This window comes from Thamnophis elegans, chromosome 2, assembly GCF_009769535.1.
Source record: "Thamnophis elegans isolate rThaEle1 chromosome 2, rThaEle1.pri, whole genome shotgun sequence".
Taxonomy (NCBI): Eukaryota; Metazoa; Chordata; class Lepidosauria; order Squamata; family Colubridae; genus Thamnophis; species Thamnophis elegans.
Window position 1 is genome coordinate 221,774 of NC_045542.1, and position 22,239 is coordinate 244,012.

Consider the following 22,239-nt stretch of genomic DNA (forward strand, 5'->3'; position numbering starts at 1 on the left):
CTCGGCCAATAGAAAGTGAGGATGGCCCGCTCTGTAGACGGCGCTCTGCCGCCAGTCCCCCTGGTCACGTGCTCTAATGGGAAAGAGGTTCTCCGTCACGGGGCCCCCACGCGCCTCTTCCCTCGCGGCCGTCCACGAGGGGCGGGGGGGGGGGAGGAGGGGGGGGTCTCCGGGGGGGCGGGAGGAGGGGTTCGGATTTAAGGTCTCCCTGGCCTGGCACGGGGGTCTCTTGGGGGCGCCCGCGGGTGTCCCGAGTTCCCTTTTGGCTCTGACCGCGAAGTGGGCGGCCGTGGGGAAAGAGTGGGCGGGGGGGGGGGCGGGCAGCTTCTCCAGCGAGCAACTCCTTCTCTTCCGTTGCTGGAGAGCCGCCGCCGTCGTCTTCAGGAACGTTCTCCCTGAGGCCGTGAAGCGTCAACTGGGGCCGGCCTTTCGTTTTAACAGATTTAACAGAGTTGGAAGGGACCTTAAAGGTCATCTAGCCCAACCCTCCCCCCACTCAAGCAGGAGATCCTACGTCATTTCTGACAGACGTCAGTCCAGCCCCTTTGGAAGTCTCAAGGGATGACGCGCTCCCACGACTCCCGGAGGCAACTTCTTCTCTTCCATATAGGCTGATGTTCTCACTCTCAGGAAAATTCCTCCTTGGTCAGTTCCCGTCCGTCGTTCCCTTGTCTGGGCTGCAGGTGCTTTGGAAAATAGGCCGACACCCCCCCCCCCCCCCCCCCCCCCCCGTCCTCTCTGTGGCAAAGCTGGCTGAGGAGCTCTGGGGACTCTTGACCTCCACAAGCCTTAAACGTTGCCAAGGTTGGAGACCACTGTGCTATGGAGGACCCCCCCCAGGGGGGGGGGGGGCTCTTCAAACATAAGTGACATAAGTGTCCCCCAGGAGATTCTCACTGTCACAGTCAATATATTTTTCCCACCTGCCTCTCTGGGATGGGGGCGATTCCAAAAAAATAAATATCCAATACTGCAAATCAGGGGGACCAGACTCACTACAGCGAAACACAATGCTCTTATGGCTATATATATATATGAACGGATTTCCATTCCCTGGACTATATTTAGCCCAATACACTCTTCCCTTCTCAGACTAAAAGTTGTTTTTCTCATCCAAGTCTTCAGCCATACGTAGAGGGTCAGCTTCCAGAGTGACACCGGTAAGGCCTCTTCTGCCCCGTATGTTTTTCTGCCCGTTGCCGGTAGGGCAGTTATAGGGGAGCTTCTTCAAGCATACCGCTAGAGGTCGGGCTTCGTCCTGGTCCGTCTCCCAATACTCATCAGCGGCCGGCTTTACTCAAGTCAGTCAATCCAAGTCTTGGCTCCCAACACCTTTACTGCAAGTGGAGAACACCTGACCAGAGTATATGGGCCCTTCCTCTTAGGTTTCAAGTTCTCTCCTTTCCAGTGTTTCCCCCCCATACCCCGTCTCCCACTTGAATATTATGAGTAGAGGTGCTCAGAAATGGTGGACTGAGGGACGCACAGTATTTTTGGATTTCTTGTATTTGCTTGTTTAATTCTCCCCAATTTGACTCACCCATGAGGCCCCTAGTTGACTTTCAGTTATGTTCAACTTCAGGACCTGGGATAGGCCAGAGGGTGGCCGGATTTAGGGCATTTCTCTGTTTCAGTGTCACTTGAGGATTTTGAGTGAGGAGAACTTGATACTTATAAATCCTGGAGTTAGTTATCTATAAATTTCCCTTTGTTTCTAATGCTCCATGAATTGCATGGCTGGTATGTCTGGTAATTAGTTGTCCAGAAGTCAATTTATTAGCTTCCTCAATCAGAAGAGCAGTGGCGGCCAGGGTTTTAAGGCAGTGTGGCCATCCTTTGCTGCTCCATCAAGTTTAGCTATGGATTGTTGCGAACGTCCCTTTTCTTGAGTCAGGAGGTCAAGCACTAATATTACTCTTCGAGTCCACATATACAAATTGAAAGGTTTCTCGAGATTGGGAAGTCCCACAACAGGAGCTTGAGACAATACTAACTTTAAAATCTCAAATGCCTGTTTTTGTTCCTGCATCCATTTCAACTGGGTGGGAAAATCTGGAAGCTTTCAGATTCAGATTTTCCCAGATGTCAACACGACATCTCTAATAAAGTGGAACTTGAGGAAAATTAAGCCTCGAGGTTTTTTTTGTTGGGGGTGTTTTTTGGATCCCAGACATTAACCTAAATCTCCCTTTAAAAATACTTATCAGCTACCCCAAACCTTGAGGTGCTGTCCGGGGTCCTGAGCCCCAGCATCGCAGCGCGAAGACTCAGGGAAGATGGAGGAAGAGAAGAAGCCCACAGGGGGAGCCGTAGATGACAGATTGGGGATCTATGTCGAGACCATCTACTCACCTTCCCAAGCCATGGTGGAAGCTGCAGAAGCTGCTGAGAAGGAACACCAGCTGGGAGCCAGGCACAAAGAGCACCTTTGGGATTCTGAAGCAGGATGAGATGGCCAATTAAATAAAGGTTCGTTTTACAAATGTGCCATTGTTGGCACATTGTTTGCATTGGTGTAAAAGCACCAACATTTGCTTGAATTATTTGATGAGATTATTGCATGGTACCTAGGGATTCCCAATATGGAAAGTGAGAATGGGAACATTTTAACAGATCTATATGTTCTTGGGTTGCAATTTTCACTAAGGAACCATGGGGATGGAAAGGGAAATATAGACAATGGAGTCCAATCTCCTTCCTCAACAGATTGGAAGCAAAGAAGAACTCTAGCAAAATGTTGCCTTTTACCTCTTTGGGGAATCATTTTCTTTTTTAAATTATTATTATAGATTTTTTTATTTTCCCAATGCAACTCATGCCAAGAGTCATCCACATGTACGTTACATTTTCCACACTTACATATTTGTGATTCCTTATAACTTCTTTAAGCTAAACATTTTATGTACAAATCAATGCATTGACATATATATCACTAATGCAGCTTCCTATCTCTTCCATTGACATAATTAACACCTTTTCATAAGTAAAGTTCGGTTGTCTCTCTCTCACCTCTCTTCCTCTTTTTCTCTTCCTCCCTCCTTCCCCCCTTTCTCTCCCTATCTTCTTCCCACTCCCTTTCTTACTCTCTCTCTCTCCATCTTTCTCCCTCTCACTTTCTTTCTCCCTTCCCCCTCTCTCACTCTTTCCTCTTTCCCTCTCATTTCCTTCCTCCTTTTCTTCCTCTCTCTCTCTCTGACTTCCTTCCTCTCCTCTCCTCTTTCTCTCTCTCCCTCTCTGCCTCCCTCCGTCCCTCTCTCCTCCTCTCCTTGGGAAAAAAGAAACAGCTTGGCAAGAAAGAAAAACGTTTTCCCTCCTCCTGGCTGCTCTGTTGCCCCCCTCCCCTGCCCTGGATTTTAAGCTGAATGCTAGGCTCAGCTCTGCAAGGGAGAGCCCAGACGGAGGGAAATAGCTCGGGAAAAAGAGAGATCCTTTGGTGGGCCGTGGGGAGGTAGCTAGAATAGAAGCAGAGAGGAAGACTCACCGGGCAGAGATCTGCTGGGCTGTGTTGGTTGAGATAAGCGAGGGAACCAGGGAGCAGCAGCAGCACCTGTGCCCCATAGGCAGGGGGCTACCTCCAGCACTCCTCTGCCACTCCCCCCTTGCCTCTTAGCGCCCCCCCCCCCAAGTCATCCCACCACCCAGCAGGGGCAGTACCGCCCACTTTGGGAACCACCGTCCTAGAACATGTAAAGCTGGTGCGGCAAGTCCTGAAGAAACTTCTGGCTGCCAAGCTCTATGCGAAGCTGTCAAAGTGTGAACTCCATAAACCTCTCTGGATTATCTCAGATATCGTATATCCAGTGAAGGGATAGAGATGGACTCAGGGAAAATGTCTTGGACTGGCAACCCCCGTGGACTCGCAAACAGTTCCATAGTTTCCTTGGCTTCACTAACCTCTATAGGCAACTCATCACAATGTTTGCAGAAGTCGCTCTGCCCCTGACTGAACTGTTAAAAACAGGACTGGCGCCAACAAAGCGAAAGCCAAACCAATTGTGTGGGCAATGGACTGCCGAAAAGCCTTTGAGAAATTAAAACGGCTCTTTGCCCAAGAGCCCATTTTGCAACGCCCCGATCCAGAGGAGAAATCCATAATGCAGGCAGACACCAGTGATGTAGCTGTAGCGGCAGTTCTGTTGCAGGGAGACCCAAAAGGACAACTCTTGCCTTGTACTTATGTCTCCAGAAAACCCACCGACACTGAAAGGAGATGGCCACTTGGGAGAAAGAAGCTTATGCAGCCACTGGGCGCTGCTCTCATGGAGACATTTCCTAGAAGAGGGGAAGTGCCATGCCAAGTTTGGAGTGACCATAAAAACCTCAAAATACTAAAAAGAAAAAAAAACAAACCCAGAAAGCTGTCTCCAAACAAGTCCTCTGGGGCTTCAGGAGATTTAGATTCAAACTGAAGCATATTCCTGCAGAGAAGAACTTGCTAGCAGATGCCTTGTCAAGAAAGCCACAGTTTGACAGTTGGAGGAAGTGATTCATGCCATAATTCCCTCCAACAAATGGCAGCACAAGTCACCACCAGGCGCCAGACCAGACATCTGGCTGATCCCAACCAGGACAAACTGACTGCTACACTGAAGGCAGCGATGCCAACTTCCCCCTGGCTTGCTAACAACAAGACGTTCTTAACAATGAGAGAGGACTAGCCTGGAAAGGATTCAAATATATCTTCCTGCCAGCTTAAAGCTAAAAGTGCTGCAGCGGAGCATGATGCAAGCTGGGAGGCCACTTTGGATTCTTAAAAAATGCTCCACCTTGCCAGATGCCAATTTTGGTGGCCTAAAATGAAGGCAGAAGTCGAGGACTACGGTAAACAGTTGTGACACTTGCGCAGCCATGAAAATAAGACCAGGCGAGCCTCCTGGGCTACTGCAAAAAGGTGGCCTGCCCCAGTTGACCCTGGGAAGAGATTGCAATGGATTTCATCATAGAGCTCCCAGACAGCAGCGGGAAAACAGTAATTTGGACAGTCATCAACTTATTTTCCAAGCAAGCCCCTTTATCGCTTGCTCAGGTTACTGTCAGCAAAGAAGCTAGTGAAGATGTTTGGTAAGCATATCTACCACCTACACGGTTATACCCTGAGAATCATCTCAGACCGGGGAGTCCAGTCCACCACCAAGTTCTTGAGGGAGTTTCTGAGGTCAATTGGGTCTACACAAGACTCAGCTCAGCCTTCCATCCAAGTACAAACAGAGCAGCAGAATGAGAGAATGCAATGGTCGAAACATGCATCCGTTGTTATGTAGATTAGGAACAGGACAATTGGTCAGACCTGCTGCCATTTGCCGAAAATATAATATAATATATATAATAAGCAGCACTGAATTAAACTCCTTTTCAAATTTCCAGTGGCATGGAATTTGTTCCCATGCCTGAGTTGCCCAGAGAGCCCCCTCCTCCAAAGACTTGGTCTTTGACTGAATAGATGGACGCTGCCAAAAAGGGGGTGGGAGAATACAAAAAAAGTTTGGCAGATGTGGCAGAAGAATACAAGAAACAAGCTGACAAACCATTGGCTCCAACCTACCTTCTGTGTGGGATATAAAATATATTGAGGATGCCTAGCAAGAAATTAGGGCCAAAGTTTTTAGGTCCCTTCCCTTCCAATAGTCAAAATAATTAACCCAGTAACGATTCAGCTCAGTCTGCCTAGAATCCTAGGGAAAATACCTGCAGTTTTCATTGTAGCCTGCTGAAACTTGTGATTTGTCTAATTTAAGACTTCAGACCCAACCACCGCTCCTCCTGTGGTATACAGGGAGAAACTCACTACGGAGTGGGAAAAAAAATACTAGACTCTAGATTGTATAGAGGTCATTTGCAATATTTAGTGCATCGAAGTGGTACCCTTTGTCTGAAGCTACATGGGTGAAAAGTTGGAATGTTGAAAGCTGACAATTAGTGAAGTAGTTCCATGACAATTTCCCGATAAGCCAAAGAATCCCCCTGGAGAAGGGAGGTGGGGTTAGTTAGTAATGTTAACCCCCTGCATTATTCTCTTTACAGGACACCACTTTTGTTCTGAGGGGAGGCTGCCTGTCATGTCTGCAAGCCATCTTTTCTTTTGGCCTTCAGACCTGCCAGACTTTCTACTGTGGGAAAATGGGAGGGGGGATTATATGGAGTTGGGTGATATGTAGCCATTATAATATCCTTCTTGGAAAGTTGTTTCTGCATTACTGAACTCTCAGTTGAATTACTAAAACACACCAATGATATTATTTGCAATATATCACTGATATAAAATTCTATAGCTGGCATTGAATTTCCTGTGGGTACTGAGTATCTCAAGAAATTAGAAGATTTGGAAAATAACATTAAAAAAATAAGATAAATTAATTGAATTAACTTGCTCAAGACAGGAATCCAATGCTTCAGAATGAAGGAAGCAATGGTTTCGACCTGAACTGAAGGACAGAAAATGCATCTCAAGTTTATATCTCACTGGTATGTTTTCCAATAGATTCAAAATAGATTTTACAGTTAAAAGTAAAATTATGAGTGGCTATGCTCCTGAAATAATATTTACCTAGAACATAAAACAATAGGGTTGGTAAGGACCTTGGAAGTCTTACAATCCACCCTGTCCATGGCAAGGGAGCCCATACCAGGGACGGCAAAAACCTTTAGAGACCAAGGGCCCAAACTGCAACCCAAAACCCACTTATTTATCGCAAACTACTATCTCAGTAGTAATCAATCAACAGGCAGGGAAATTGTATCTTGTTAAGCCTTTGCGGCAAGGAGAGACCAGGCAGGCACCCTTCGTGTGATGTCAGGTTGGCCACACCTACCCAGTCACACACACACACCCAGCCACACACGCACACAGTCACATGATCACCCAGCCACACTCGAGCGACGCCCACAGATCCAGTAGTAATTTTTTTACTCCCACCAGTTTCCCTTCCACTCTCTCTTCTCCTCCCTCTCTCCCTCTCTCTCTTTCCCTCCCTCTCTCTTTCTCTCCCTCCCTCTTTCTCTTTCTCTCTTTCTCTCTATCTCTCCCTCTGCCTGTCAGGGTTCCAAGTAAGGCCCCAACCAAGTAAGACTCCAAGGCAAGCAATTTCTCAAAGATTTATTTATTGGAGATGTCATATTGGCACATCTGGGAAACCCGAATCTGAAAGCCTTCCCCGCTCAAAGGAAAGTCAAAAGTCCTTTCCCCTGCACCCGCCTGTCCATTACACGGTGCAGCCAATCCACTGATCCAACTGGAGACGCCTCCCAGTCAGGCCACTCCAGGTGCAGGTTACTAAATGTGAGCTGCCTGGTGAGAGTGAATGGGTGGCCATATAACTTACCTAAATAAAACAAAGCCACCAATACTGAAAGGAGAAGCCATTGCAAATAACAAGAATTCAAACCCCTCTCCCTTCTAGCGGGGATGGCGTTGCTCAGTTGGGTATGAAACACCCGTCAACTTCAAACTGAACCAGGCAGAAGCCATTTTCTTCTTTCTCAGTTGCCAGACTCTGTGTGTGTGTGCCTGTGTGTGTGTCTGTGTGTATACACAACACAGAACTCTCATGGGAACCAAGGTCACCTCCAAAGGTGTCAGATGTAGTCTGAGAAAATCCTCCAATTAACCTAAATGAACAATCTGACCTGTGGCACTTGGGAAGGGGATCATTTACTATTTTAATTATACCAAAACCATGGGGAGCATTTATAGTTGGTTTTACACTTAATCGTGCCAATATGATGTTCCCAATAATGAAGTCCTTTAAGGAAGATTTAAGTCTGAAAGTTTTAATTTGCTTGGGTTTATTAGTCAGAACAACGTCTGACGATGTTTGACACATCTTCAAGAGAACAACCGAGCTCAGAGAGCTCCAAGGACCCCACAGTTACCTGTTTGTAAACACGACAGTAAACTATCCAGGGACCTCTTTTCAAAGCTGCTAAATTATACCCATTTTCTGGATTAGTGAAATGGCCAACATGTTAGACTGCTTGGTGCATGAATCAATATGAGGTGTGTAGATAAAATAAAATTTAAAAAACAACAACCTCTAATTGAGAATGTTTGCCATGCTCCTGAATCCATTGGTTCCGCTTGCTACCTTTGAAAACTATGTCAGAGTAATGATTCACCAGCTTAATTGCTGGTGAAACATAGTTGTAATTGAGCATAAGCAAATTTTCTGATTCAGCACCGACTTGCCTTTCACGGAACAGCTATCACATACCCCAAAGGAAATAGTTAACTATAAAGTTGATTAAAATGTGAATGGTTATTGAGAAATATTTGGAGTTCCTCAGTAACAGGATATTGTACATATACATTTCCAGCTCAATACGTGCACATATATAAACAACAAAGCACAGGAAAAATTGCAGTCATGGTGGTCATATCCATGGAAAATAGCTGGTGATTACAAGATTCTGATTAAGCAGCTTGAGGGAAAATAACTACTTTGAAAAAGAAAGAAAAAACCTACATCAATTATGTGAGGCCAATCAGTGAAGTGGCAGCAATTTATTACAGATTAACATTTAGTACTTTGTTGGAGATTGGTAGCATGGGTGACTAGGTAGTTCTCATGAGAGTAGTTTCTGAGTTACTCTGCGAATATAAAACCTTGTCCTTGAGAGAGCATTTCTCTGGTAAAAGGATAAAGAAGAAGAAAGGGGCTCTACTCTACAACCTTCATCCTAAACTAGACCTCTGTCTTCAAAGAGGAGTCAGGACAGAAAAGGGAAAAAAAAAAAACTACGAGAAACAAGCAGGAACATCAAAATGAAGAAGGACAATGTGATTTGGGTCCCTCTTCAACTTTGTGGGTTTCTTCAGCTTCTGAGGTAAATACTAACAGATGCTGAGAAAGCATGTGTGCATTTTGTACGTGTCTGCAATGTCTATAAATAAAAGGATACTGTACCACTTTTAGAAACATACAGACTGAAAAAGCAAAGCGCTGGGTGTTAAGCCTGTTTCATTGTTGATTTGCTTGGCCTGCAGACGGTGCATAAGGAAGTTAACTAGGCAACACCCCTTTTGGGAAGGAAAAGAAGAACCACATCGGATGATGAGCAAGGGCGCCCAAGTGGTAACCGTCTCTATTTTGGCGTGTCTGGCTCAGGTAAGCTGTGTTAGATCACAAAGTAACAAGATGGAAAAAGAGGTAGAAAATCAAAAGGAAACGAATTCTGATTTAGGACGTAGATTTGTAGCATAAAATGTAGAAAACCTATCTTGCTCATGCTGAACAGCAAGGAAAAAAGAGACTCAAATATCTGATTATATGAGAATAGGGAAACAATTATGAATATTATACCAGTTCAAGAAAATTGTAATTTTAACTTTGTGAGGATGAAAAAAAGAACAGTTTGCCTCCAAAAGTTATGGATGCTGCAAGTCTTTAGGAAGAGATTGGGGAACTATTTATCAAGGATGATATAAAGTCTTCTGCCATCGGCAGGGGCATGGATTAGGAGATATCCAAGGTTCCTTCCAGCCCTAGGATTATAGGATTTCTATGAAAGAAAGCAGAATATTCTGCCATTGTCTCGATTCTTTTCTCTGTTAAGATTCCACAGGTGAAACTGCAAGAGAATTGTACAAACAATGATCCGTAAGTACATGCAGAGCACCATCAATTTCTTATGACTTCAATAAGCTATCTAAGATACATGGATAAAAATTGCTTCGGTTTTTGTATGGAATAGATTTTTGGAAAAAGTCTATAAATAATTTTAGGAATGAGCTGCGCTGAGAACTTTAAAAATGTATTTTTTGACAATTCATTGAGAGTAAAAAATAGAATTATGTCCCTACTTTACCTCCACCAAGCAACCTATTAGATATAGAGAAATGGTTATTATAAGTTTGTAATATTATAAATCTGTAATGTTGCTAACCTTATTTTTTCTACTAAAAAAGGCCCTACATATCTCATGTGACACAAGGCTTAAAATTGTTCACTGCCTGCAGTTCCTGGATAGACTTGGAGCAAATGGCATGATGTTTTATGCTTTATTTCCCAAGCGGTAGAAAGAAGTGTAGAAAGAATTTTTACAAAAAAAATTAAAGAATGGAAAAAATAGACAACTTTCAGTCACTTTGTGAGGTTGCATTGAGCTGGTACACACCATAATATTTTAGTGCAATTTCTTCCTCACTCCAAGAAATCAATGGGAAACTCTCTCCTATTTTCAAGGAGGAACATGTTTTGGACAAAATTAAGAGGAAATGATTGTGGTTCAGCCTTAGCTAGAAAACTGTTTTCACAGAGACGATAGCCAAAGTAAATATCTGTGCAAGATGCTCATACACACACACACACACTCAAGCACGCAAACATATCAAAATATTAATCCTAAGTATGAGACTGATCATTAGATTCTTCTCAAGATGTTATTTATATTTTAAATCTGGTTGAAAATACTAAAAGAAACTAACTTTAGTCAGCAACATCAATAACTTGGAATATTCAGAATAGCACAGATATCCAAACCCAAACTCTTTGAAAATGTCCATTCATTTTTGTATGTTAATAATGATTCATAAAATTGTCAAATTAAATAATTTTAGGTTTTCTATACTCCTATACACTGTATAACCTCCACCTCTCTTGAAACCAGCTAATTGTCCAATATATTCTGGAAACATAATTTTTTAGTAGTATTTCTTCATAGCATATCTCGCCACCAAACACACATTTTCTTATTGATGCTACTGGTTATCAGATTATATCTGGAAATGAAAGGACGCATCTGGCAGTGGGGAAAGAATTTTGAAATCAAGTTAGATATATCATGCATAGGATTGAGCAGCAGAAATATAGCTTTTAAAATGCAACTTATTGTGAGTGGGCTTCAGTAGGCAAGAAACAGACCATTTATTGACTTAACTGGAAGTTAGGAACAGCAGGCATATCCTTGTAATTTATACTCTGTGCCCACAGGGCCTTAACCAATTATAAATACTTGAAAAATCACATCTAAATATGAATGTTTTAAGTGTCAGCATTCCAAATATCATCCAAAATTAAATCAGAGTTCAAGGCAAAGTAAAGTTCATGATCTTGCCCCCCTGACCCCCAAGTCCATCACATGGTCCAGTCTTCCACTACCACACTGGCAATCCCACCCATCCGCTTCTGGTCAGGTGCAGAAGTGCAGAGACAAAAGGATGACCTTGGGCTTCTAGAAAGGAATGTTTTATTCCTTTCTACTCCTTACTATTTCCCCCTCCCAATTCCCCACTAATGAAACAGCATAGTGAAATAAGAGAGAGCGTGGCAGGCCAAAGATCCTAAGAGGAATATGACTGGAGGCCTGACACTAGGTTTCCCTCCAAAAAAGGGGGAGTTAACAGTTAGTGTCATCTAAAGTTGGTTTCTCTTTAGCAGGGCTTATCACAGCTAGATATATACATATTCAATGCATAACACCCCTCCCCCTCTAGGATGGTTCTTACCTCCAGTGTGTTCACTATTCATAGTCTTTGAGACAGGCCGGGGGCCCCACAGAGCCTGGTAGACTCTCGCAGTGTAACCAGGGAGCCCTGTTTAAGTGGAGTGTTGTCCGTCTCCAAGTGGACATTCTTGGTGGCTGTTCTGGTTGCCCATGAGTGGCGGCAGCTCTACGGCCTTTGGGACCTCCATCTCCCTGGAGGTGAAAGCCACAGATGGTGTAGGCAAACTCGGAGAAAAACAGTTCTGTGGTGGGTCTGAAAAAGCCCTGGGATCCTCATCCGGGACTGGCCCAGCCTGCCGATGCCGTAACTGATCAGTGTGGCATCTGATTGTATGATGGTTCCCCAGAGTAACCTCATATGACAAGGGGCTCATTACCTTAGTTACCATAGCTGCCACACCCAAGGTGCCCCACTCCCATAATTCCTGGCCCAGACCAATTCACCCAACAGTAGGTTCCGGGGGGAGGGGGGGGGGTTGGCTGAGCCGTCTCCACCACTAGTCTGTCTGGGTGTCGTTGGTAGAGTTTCATTGGGAACCGCCGGCCCCACCTCAGCTCCACTGGGCTGTGAGCTGTTGCTGTACTGGGAGTTGTGTGTTGACACAGGAGGAAGTTCGCCAGGCGGTGATTCCCCATTTGTCATCCACTTGAGCACCTCCGCTGTGGTCCTGGCCATTCATTTGGCCTGACCGTTGGCCGTGGGGTGGAATGGAGCAGGCGTTACGTGCTGAATCATACTGGAATGACTGAAACTCTTCTGTCATGAATTGTGCTCCATTGTCAGACACAATTATACCTGGGGGACCACATGTGGCGAACAGCCGGCACAACTCTCGGATGAACCTCGTTGTTGTCATTGATGAGACTGGTGCCACTTCCAACCACTTGGACTAACTGTCAGCTACTATCAGGAACACCTGCCCCTGGAATGGGACTGCAAAGTCCATATAGACACAAGGCCATGGGGCCTGTGGGGTCTCCCAGCAGTGCCCTGGTGCTTGTGGCATCTCCGGTGGGGGTGTGTGTGTGTTTTTTTTGGCAGACCTGGCAACTCCTTACTTGATTCTCAATGTCTTTGTCCAGGCCTGGACACCACAAGTAGCTCCTGGCTAGAGCCTTCATCTGAACAATTCCTGGGAGCCACTCATGTAGGAAATCCGGTGCCTTGGAGCAAAGACTGGCTAGGATGATGACCCTGCTCCCCCACGCCACACATCCTCTGTGGGCTGGAAGTTCATTTTTTTGAGAAGCGTCGTGCTGGATCTCAGGGCTTGGCTGGGATTCTGTCCATCCTTTAACACCCAGTTGAGAATGCGGCAAAGTGTTCTGTCCGTGGTGGTTTCAGCTGCAATGTCTCCTGCATGTAGGGGTGCCTCAGGCAGGTCCTGGATAACAAGCTGGGGTGGATCTGGGTCAGTCTGTGGCAGAGGCAGTTGGCTGAGAGAATCAGCCGTTTCCCTGCCCGGCTTGTGGACTAGCTGGTACGAGTAGGCAGCCATGAAAATGGGCCATTGTAGCATTTGCAGTGACAGGATCTGCGGCGTCAGCTGAGAAGAGACCAAGCAGAGGTTTTTGTCCTGTGAAGGTGGTGAAGGTTCGTCCATATAAGAAGTTGTGGGACCTCTTAATGCCAGCCACTATGGCTAGGGCTTCCTTGCCTGTCTATCATAGTTTCTTCCAGCCGATGATAATGTTCTAGAATAGTAGACAATGGGAGCCTCTCTACCCTCTGGCATCCTATGGCTTAGTACTGCCCCAATGCCGTATGGCAAAGCATCTCGGGCTAGTGTTACTGGTAGGGTTTCCTTGGAATGAACTAGCACGGAGTCTGAGGATAGCAATGATTTCACCGCATTGCACGTTTTGTCTTGAGTGCTCAGCCAGGCCCAGAGTGGTTGTCTGTCCATAGTAGGTGGTGCAGCAGTTCTGCCAGGGGAGCCTTAGGCATCAAGAAGGAGTGATAATAATTGAGCAAGCCCAGGAACGCTTGAAGCTCCCCCTCGGATTTTGGTGTGAGGCTTGCTGAATTTCCTTTAGCTTCAGATGGCAGCATCAACGCCGTAGCATCAATGCGGAAACCCAGGAATTCTGTGGATTCCACGCCGATCAGGCACTTTTCCCTCTTGAGTTTTAGACATACCTCGTGGACGCGTTGGAGCACTACCCGGCGATGTTCCATCGGGACTGGCGCTGATTCTCCTGCAATCAGGATGTCATCAAGGTACAGATGCAGATGCCGGGAATGTTCTTCACTGTTTGTTTCATAATACTTTGGAACAACCCTGGTGCTACCTTACCCCAAACTGCAAGTGGCGCATTCAGAATGCGCCTCTGTCTGTGGTTATTGTTTCTGCTTCTGTGGTCGTGTCATTTACCAGTAGCTGCTGGTAGGACTGGGTGAGGTCCAGCTTAGCGAAGATTTGGCCTCCCTGGAGCGAGTGGCTCCCCACTGGTGCAGGGTGAGCATGCTGCTGTAGTGTCATGTTTATGGTGCACTGTAGTCTGCGCTGCTGTAGTGTCATGTTTATGGTGCACTGTAGTCTGCGCAGCTGCAAACGTCCCCATTCAACTTAACTGGGGTCACCATGGGAGTCTCCCAATGGCTTCAGTCCATGGGTTGGAGCACTCCCTGCTGTAATCAGCTTGTCTAGTTCTGCATCAATTTTAGGTTTCAAGGCAAAGGGAACTCTGCCTGGTTTTAATTGGATTGCAGTTACTGCTAGATCAAGGTTTGTATGGTCCCAGCTCAGTGCTGAATATGTCAGCGTATTGTTGGCATACCGCTTCTAGATTGGCTATTTGGGTTCAATGGATGCCCGTTACCCTGATGCCCAGAGCCTCGAAATAGTCCAGTCCTGTGAGGCTGGTGTGTGGCCCTTCTATGACCACTATGCTGAGTGGACCCTCAAGCTCTCTGTATTCTTATGGTAGCTTCACCCCTTACAGAAACATGGTAATTCTAGAAGTCCCTTAGCACTAAGCTCGATGATTTGAGCAGGACCCACCGTTGGCTACATTTGCAAATGTGGTCCAAGGTCATGGAGGAGATAATGGACAGGGCCGATCCAGTACCTAGCTCCATGGAGCATGGGACCCCTTCAAGGTTCAGTTGGAGTCTTATCTTTTCTTTGATGGGACATTGTGCCCCAGTGCGTTGGATGCTACGCCTTCCTGAGCAATATTCAACTCTGTTCTGTCCTGGGGGCCTTTTCCCTTGACGACTTCTGCAAACTCTGGCAATGTGCCCTTGCTTTCCACAGGCACGGCATATTGCTGTGCGGAATCTGCACTTTGTTCTTTCATGCTGTCCCCTGCAGCTTGCGCAGCTCTGTGGGGCAGTTGGTTGCTCTGTGGAGCGTAGCTGTCTCGGTGGCTTTCTCCTCAAGCAATCAATTTCTTGGCTCCCACTGACCTCCCCCAAGCCTTCTACAGTGTCTTAGTGGAAAGCTGGGGGGGGGGGGTGGCACGTGGTTTTGGTGGCCGGAGAGTCTTCATGGCCTCTCCAGTAGCCTCATGTGCCCTGACTTCCTTCAATGTATCTTGGAACGTCAGTTTCTCTCTGGCAAATAGGCACTGCTGTAATTCACTATTATGCAGGCCACAAATGCGCCTGTCTCTGAGACGGTCTTTCAGATCAGGGAACTCGCATGAAGCTTGGCGAAGGCTTGCCAAAAACTCTGCTGCAGATTCCCTGGACCTCTCTTCATGGCGCCCGGGGATGACCGAGAGTTTAGGCTCAAAATGTTTGCTTAATTTTTTCTTGTGGTCTGCATAGGCCACCGTCTCTATTCTTACAATCAGCGCAATCACATTTTCAGCAATATCAAACGTGTCTTGTCCACAGAAGCATAGCAGAGTTTCTGCCTTCAGGCCGCCATCCATGACCTGGTTAGCACAGGGATAGTTATTATCTACTTGGGAGATGTATGAGTCCCACTGTTCCGGGTGAGTAATATCAAACTCATTGAGTTCCCAGTTTAGCCGTTTTGAGAAGGACCCCGTGGTGCCGGTCAATGCCTGTTCTACTGTGGTTGGAGCTGGGCTGCACTGAGAAGCCCTGGGGACAGATCCCTCAGGTTCATCTGTGCCTCCAGGGTGTCTTACTAGCGGGCAGGGCAGGAAGCATGGTGCCACCAGGGCTCTGTACCCAGTTTGACACCCAGTGATTTCAGTCTCCTGGTTAGCAGCAGCTCTCTCCTCTCCACCGTCCTACCTTTGTTGCCACTATAGTGTAGTGGGCTTCAGTAGGCAAGAAACAGACCAGAATAGATACAACAGCATTTATTGACTTAACTGGGACTTAGGAACTTCAGGCAAATCACGGTAATTTATACTCTGTGCCCACAGGGCCTTAACCAATCATAATACCTGAAAAAGCCTGCCCAAATATGAATGTTTTAAGTTTCCCTCCAAAACAGTTGGAGTTAACAGTTAGGGCTGTGATGGCAAACCTATGGCCCATGTGCCACAGGTGGCGCACGGAACCATATGTGCCGGCAAGTGAGCCATCAGCTCTGCTGCCCATCCGCACACCAGTCACCTGATTTTCAGTCTTCTAGAGGCTGGAAAAGCCCCTGGAGCCTGGGGAGGGTGAAAACAGGTCCAACGGGCCAACTGGAAGTTTGGGAACGATCTGTTTCCGGCTTCAGAAGAACCTCTGGGGGGCCGGAGGAGACCATTTTCATCCTTCTCAGGCTTCAGGAAAGCGTCTGGAGCCTGGGAAGGGTCAAAACTCCCCCGCAAGGGGGTGTCACATGTGCATGCATGAGGGCAGTCCTGCACGCATACATGGAGTATACATTGCAACTATTGCAGGAGTTATGGCTGTGAGTAAAAAGAAAGCCACTGGAAAAAAGTGCCAGTGCCCAAATCCTGAGTCTGGCCTGCCATCACTCATGCAGAATGGGAGTGCGTGTTGTCCCCTTTAAAATCTGCTGATCCCCTCATGAAATCCTATTAAAAAGTTCTGTTTCCAGAGTACATTGGATAATTGGTAGTTTTCAAAAGAGATAGAGTTATACAACCAAGATCATTTGGGATTTTGATTGCTGCTAATTTACTAACAGGTGTATTGGGATAGCATGAAGTAAATCAACAACAAATGTGTAACATTTAAATCTCACATATACTCTCAAAAGCAAAATGCTTTCTGTGGAAACATTTCATGTATCTGGGTTAAGATAACAGCAAACATCTAAATAATAATTGTCTCATTGTAAGAATATAAAAACTAATCATCTATTTCTATGACATTAATATTTTCTTGAACTCCTTTTACTCCCAAAGCTGTTCCAACACAAACTGGATCCATCACTGGTACATCTGGTAAGATTAATGGGGAAAATTCCATGTTGCTTATGATGCTTTGAATTTGTTGAGTGAACCTCTTTACTTTTAAAATATAAGATATGATAATAGAAAAAATACAAATAGTGACTCAAATATAAACCACACCAAACAAGAGAATATTAAGAATACTTCTCCACACATGCACACACTCAAGACGTGTGTGGATATGTATAGCCTAAAAAAAGAAGGATTAGGCGTGGATTAGGCGTGGCATGACACCAGAGTCTCCCAGAGAAAATGAGGTCAGCTTGTCCTCTAAAGCTCTCCAACCTTTTGCAACTTTAAGACTTGTGGACTTCAACTCCCAGTAAGCTGGCTCTGAAGCAGTGATGGCGAGCCTTTTAGACACCAAGTGCCCAAACTGCCTGTGCAGGCATGCCCAAACATGGACATACACACATGCATGCGTGGACATGCACAGCAGAGACCCGAAGACCAGCTAGTGGTGGTGAGAGGTGGGGCATCCCAACACTGGCAGCAGGGCAAGAGCTGAGATCTTTTTCTTTCATGAGCTTCTGTTTCATCATTTGCACTGAAACAGAAGAAACACCGTGGAGGTGAGGACCTGGGGCGATGCCGCGCATGCCAGCAGAGTGGGTTCTGCGTGCCACCTCTGGCACACGTGCCATAAGTTCACTATCACGGCTCTAAAGCATCACAGGGCAGGAGAAGATCATTAAAGAAAGATCCAAGCTAAAACTAAGGAGAAATTTCCTGACAGTGAGAACAATTAATCAATGGAACAGAAGTTGCCTCCAGAAATTGTGGGATGCTCCATCACTGGAGTTTACAAGAAGAGATTGGACAACCATTTGTCCAGAGTGGTCTAGAGTCTTCTGTTTGAGCATCTGCTTGGACTATGCCTCCAAAGTCCTTTCCAATCCTGCTATTTAATGTTATTCTTAGACTCTCTTCCTAGTCATATGACCCAGATGAAACTTGAGAAGAGGGAGGAAAGAATTTCAGAAGCTAAATTTTGTGTTTTCCTAGTTTGTTTATAAAATTAAGAACAATAGTTTTCTGTTCTGACCCCCTCCTCCATCCCGTAACGAAAGCCGATGATGTTACCTAGTTTGGGTAATGAAACATCTTCAAGAAAACATGCACACTCAGAAAGCATTAAGGACCTCTCATTTCAACCCTGAGCTACAAATATTCTTCGTTATTTGTACCACATATGGGCATCAAACATCTCAGCACACAAATGGGAAGTCTTAACACTAATGAGGTTATCTAGTTTAGGTGATGAAATCTCTGCAAGAAAACAAGAAAGCTCAGAGAGCATCAAGGATCTCTCAAATATGTATTTCTCACCAGAACCACAGAGAAGGACTGAGCTTAAAGTAAATATGAAGGTCCAACTCATAGCCCAGATAAACATAACTCATTAACTGCAGCAGCTCAGCAAATTAGCTTTTGTGTCTTTTGAGAGGAATGTGGTTGATGCTGAAATGGTATGTCACCTCAGTGTTCATCAGCGTGTAATTCCGGGGGGGGGGGTTATATGTTAATATAGTTAAGACTCATATGCATATAGATTAGAGAGGGTAAGCCAATGATGGCCAACCTTTTTGTCTCTGCGTGCTGAAAGCGCACCCACCCACCCATAATGCAATGCATGTGTGACACGCCCCGCGTGCCCCGCCCTCCCGTGCATGCGCACGTGACCACCTCTGTGTGCGTCCCACCCCCACATATGCACCCCCCCACATGTTCACGCGACCCCTCTCTCACCCCAGCCCTGCACATGCGCGTGTGACCCTCCCCGTGCACCCCGCCCGCTGCACATGCGTGGCAGAGACCCAAATCCTAAAGGAAATGGAGCCTGGCTTCCCAGCATGCACTTTGAGAGTCTGGGCTGACGGCTAATGGGGTGGGGTCAGCTTCAAACAATATACTTGGTATTTGTCTCTCTGGCCACTAGATGGGGCTAAGAAGTAACAACAATATATAAAGTTATATGCTGGAGCATGACAATAATACTGTAGCTTGTTAGGTTTTTCCATTATATGAGCAAATGGCAAGAGTTCTGATTCTTCTTGTCCTTCACTTCCAGGCTTGTAGTTGGCATTGGTGGGCTCCTCCTTCTCTGTGCCCTTGTTTCTGTTTGTTTGAGATGCTGCTGCTTCAATTGCCACTCAGGAGAAGATGCTGGTCCTCAGCCATATGAGGTTACGGTTATTGCTTTCGACCAGGACACCACTCTTCAAAGCACCATCACCTGTGAGTGGAAAGGCAATTCGGTCATCCTGAAGGTTGAAAACAATTAGGAAAGAGGCCAGTCAGAAAAATCTTGCCTTTTAAAATAGTGTGCAGGAATTCCCAACTTTTTGAGACAAATGGGCACCTTTGAAATCCTGAGAGATGTCATGAGTATTTTTAATTAAATGATTCCTGGGGTGGCAGTTAAGATAATAACAAGTTATAAAACACTTTTTTTTAATGAATATGACTAAAAAGAAAACCGTTTCTCAAGAACTGCAGTAAAAATATATTTCGTAGAAAATAAATTGATGAGTTCAAGGACAATGTGTCTAAGTAACTACCATATTCTTTGGAGTATGAGATGCACCTTTGTCCCTCAAAAAGGAGGCTGAAAATCTGGGTGCGTCATATACTGAATACAGCATTTTTTGCCTCCTGAAAGCCCGCCCCCTTCACCAAAATGGTGAATGCATAGCCTTTAGGAGCCTTTCAGAGTGCTCCTAGGTGCTGGGGAGGGCAGAAATGAGCGAAAAATTGGCTATTTTTTGCTCATTGGGGGGGGGGGGGGGCGGAGCACTCTACAAGCCTCTTAAAGGCTATACATTCCCTTTTTTTTTTGAAAAAAAACAATTCCATTATATCTTTCTAGTATATACATTTCTGATATCACGATAAAATGTTGACTAGCCCAATTACTGTATTTTTTGGACTATAAGACACATCCCCCCCCCCCCCAAAAAAAAGTGGGTGGAAATGTCTGTGCATCTTACAAAGCGAATATTGCGGCAGGGGGAGGGGGGTTGGTGCGGCGCCAATCAGCTGTTCTAGGCAGTGGGGATTGTCGCCATTGTTTGGGTGGTGGCAAATGGGAGTTGGTGAATGAGCTGCAATGAACAGGCCTTGGTTACGAACCTCATTTTATCTTTTGAAAACATACCAGGAAGATGAGGCGGTGGTGCCTTTACAGAATCAGAGCAGGAAGAGAACTTGAAGGTTTTCTAGTCCAACTCCTTGCTCAAGCAGGAGACGCTACACCCATGATGGCAAACCTATGGCATGTGGAGCCATATCGGTGGGCACGTGAGCTCAGCTCTGGTGTGCGTGTGCATGCTGGCCACCTGGTTTTTGGGCCCACTACAAGTTGGCAAATGGGCCATTTTTGGCCTCTGGGGGGCCTCCAGGGGGTGGGAAAGGCCATTTGTGGCCTCCCCGGGCTCCTAGAAAGCGTCTGGAACCTGGGGACAGCGAAAAACGGACCTTCTTGTCCGATCAGAAGTCGGCAAACGGGCAGTTTTCAGCCTCCAGAGAACCTCCGGGGGGGGGGAGGCCTTTTTCACCCTCCCCAGGCTCCTAGAAAGGATCCACCATGCCATTGCATGCCAAAAATGTGGGGAGCATGGGTGGGTCGCGCCACATGCATTGGGTGAGGGCACATAGAATTATGGGTGTGGGCACATGCATGCACGACACCCCCCACGCTCCCCACGCTTTTGGCATGCGATGGCAATATGGTTAGCCATCACTGCCCGATACCATTCCAGGCAAATGATTCTCCAATGTCTTCTTAAAACCTCTAGTGATGGAGCACCCCAAACACCCGGAGAGATGGTGTCTCATGGATTAATTGTTCTTACTGGCAGGAAATTTCTCTTTGGATTTAGGTCGGATCTCTCCTTGATAAGTTTCCATCATTTTGTCAAGGAATGCAGTAACGTTTGTCTGGCATGATCAGTTTTTGATAAACCCTTGTGGTTTCTAATAGCATGGGGTTTTTTTTTTCCCCATCTGGGGCCTCTAACTTTCTTTCCCAGTGGTATTGTGCTTGATTCAGTTTTTATAATCTCATTATCAGTGTTTCCTACACTTCTTCAGGGGTTTTTTCCCCCCCCCTGGAATCCTTCCCAGGTTTGCTGAAATTGTCTCTCTTAAAGTCTGAGACACTACTTTGACGTTGTTCTATTGCCTGTGCCTTATTATGTTAAATTCCAATATTCTCCCCCAAAGTTCCTTAACTTCAACCCCTTCTATCGTTTTGACTCCGTTATTGAGAAATAAGTCCTGCATCCCTGACCCTCTAGTTCCCTATTCTGCTTTTTGAGCGACAAAGAGTCGTTTTCATACTATGAGTAAGTCTGAAATAGTCTGGGATTAAGCATGATAGTATATTTTTTAAATATATTTTACATAGCATATTATCTATTTTTAAAAGCTATATGGTAATATATTAATACTGTGTAGAATTTCAAAAGAATGGTCTCTTCAACAAAGAATTAAAAATGCTTCTCAATTCAGTGAGCACTTTTGTAGAATTCTTTTAATAGTAGGGTATATAGTAAATCACTCAATCGACACCTAAGAATAATTTCTACCCTTAATCATTACTGGGGTTTTAGTTGTAATGTTGTACTATTAGTTACAGTTAGTTATAACAGTAACTGCAGCTGTAATGTTCGTTTTAACCTAAATGCTCCTGGTATTTTCCCTTTCAGCCTTCCATTCCATGTTTGGACCAGCTGCCAGGAGAATACTCGCAGTAGCCCATTCCCACAGTGGAGCGCCAGCAGTGCATCACCCTGCCCGAACAGAGCCGCCGCCCCCAATCTATGAGGAAGCCATACATGTGAACAGATTCACAGTGGCTCGAAGTGGAGAAAGAGTCGGAGATTTGGAGCTGATGCCAGAGGAGAAACAGATAATCGGTCCTAAGAAAGAAGACCAGGAAGCAGCTTCCACAGTCAGATGATCAGCAAATCTTCCAAAGAAACCTTCACAGACATATACAGCTAATTCAATTGTTTGAGTTTGAGTTTGAGTTTGAGTTTTATTTCATTTGTATGCCACCCTTTTCCCTAAGGGGACTCAGGGCGGCTCACAACTCAAAAAGGGAAGGGTGGGATACAAACAGTTTAACAAGAACACAAAACTATACATAGTTAAAAAGCACAACAATCATACCATTCGAGATAGGGGCAGCGAATCTATAGCCCCAGGCCTGTCGGAACATAAAACATTGCTCCTGTTTTATCAGAACCTCGTATCATATTTGCCAAATCCTCTATTTTCAATATTATAATTCTATAAATGTGCAAAATAAGAAATAAATTGCATATAACATGCTCATGCACATATATATATATTTGTCAACATCATGCATCAAGGAACAAGTTTGCAGAAATTTAAAACATGTTTCTGAAGTACATCTTTTTCTTCTAGATCAGGGGTGTCAAACTCAAGGCCCGGTGGCCA

General features: G+C 45.5%; 1 protein-coding gene across 7 annotated transcripts; it reads left to right on the forward strand.

Moving 5' to 3' along the window:
- The first annotated feature begins 180 nt into the window (after nt 1-180).
- On the forward strand, nt 181-21,799 carry TMEM52B (transmembrane protein 52B). 7 transcript variants are annotated; one of them, XM_032210357.1, is made up of 8 exons: nt 181-645; nt 1,093-1,160; nt 2,208-2,469; nt 8,981-9,101; nt 9,550-9,593; nt 16,726-16,764; nt 18,845-19,011; nt 21,483-21,799. In XM_032210357.1, exons 4-8 carry the CDS (start codon nt 9,045-9,047, stop codon nt 21,734-21,736), a joined length of 561 nt encoding a protein of 186 aa, XP_032066248.1. In that variant the 5' UTR covers nt 181-645; nt 1,093-1,160; nt 2,208-2,469; nt 8,981-9,044; the 3' UTR covers nt 21,737-21,799. The 7 variants fall into 7 exon arrangements, with proteins under 7 accessions (XP_032066248.1, XP_032066249.1, XP_032066245.1 ...); XM_032210358.1 differs by having other exon boundaries at nt 1,119-1,160; XM_032210354.1 differs by having other exon boundaries at nt 1,093-2,469.
- The last annotated feature ends 440 nt before the right edge of the window (nt 21,800-22,239 follow it).

What these genes read in the sequence shown, in the direction of transcription:
- TMEM52B (XM_032210354.1), top strand. Translation starts at nt 9,045, where the DNA reads ATGATGAGCAAGGGCGCCCAAGTGGTAACCGTCTCTATTTTGGCGTGT. An exon ending in TTTTGGCGTGTCTGGCTCAG is followed by an intron (nt 9,102 to 9,549) that starts GTAAGCTGTGTT and finishes TTCTCTGTTAAG; the next exon opens with ATTCCACAGGTGAAACTGCA. An exon ending in TCTTCAAAGCACCATCACCT is followed by an intron (nt 19,012 to 21,482) that starts GTGAGTGGAAAG and finishes TTTCCCTTTCAG; the next exon opens with CCTTCCATTCCATGTTTGGA.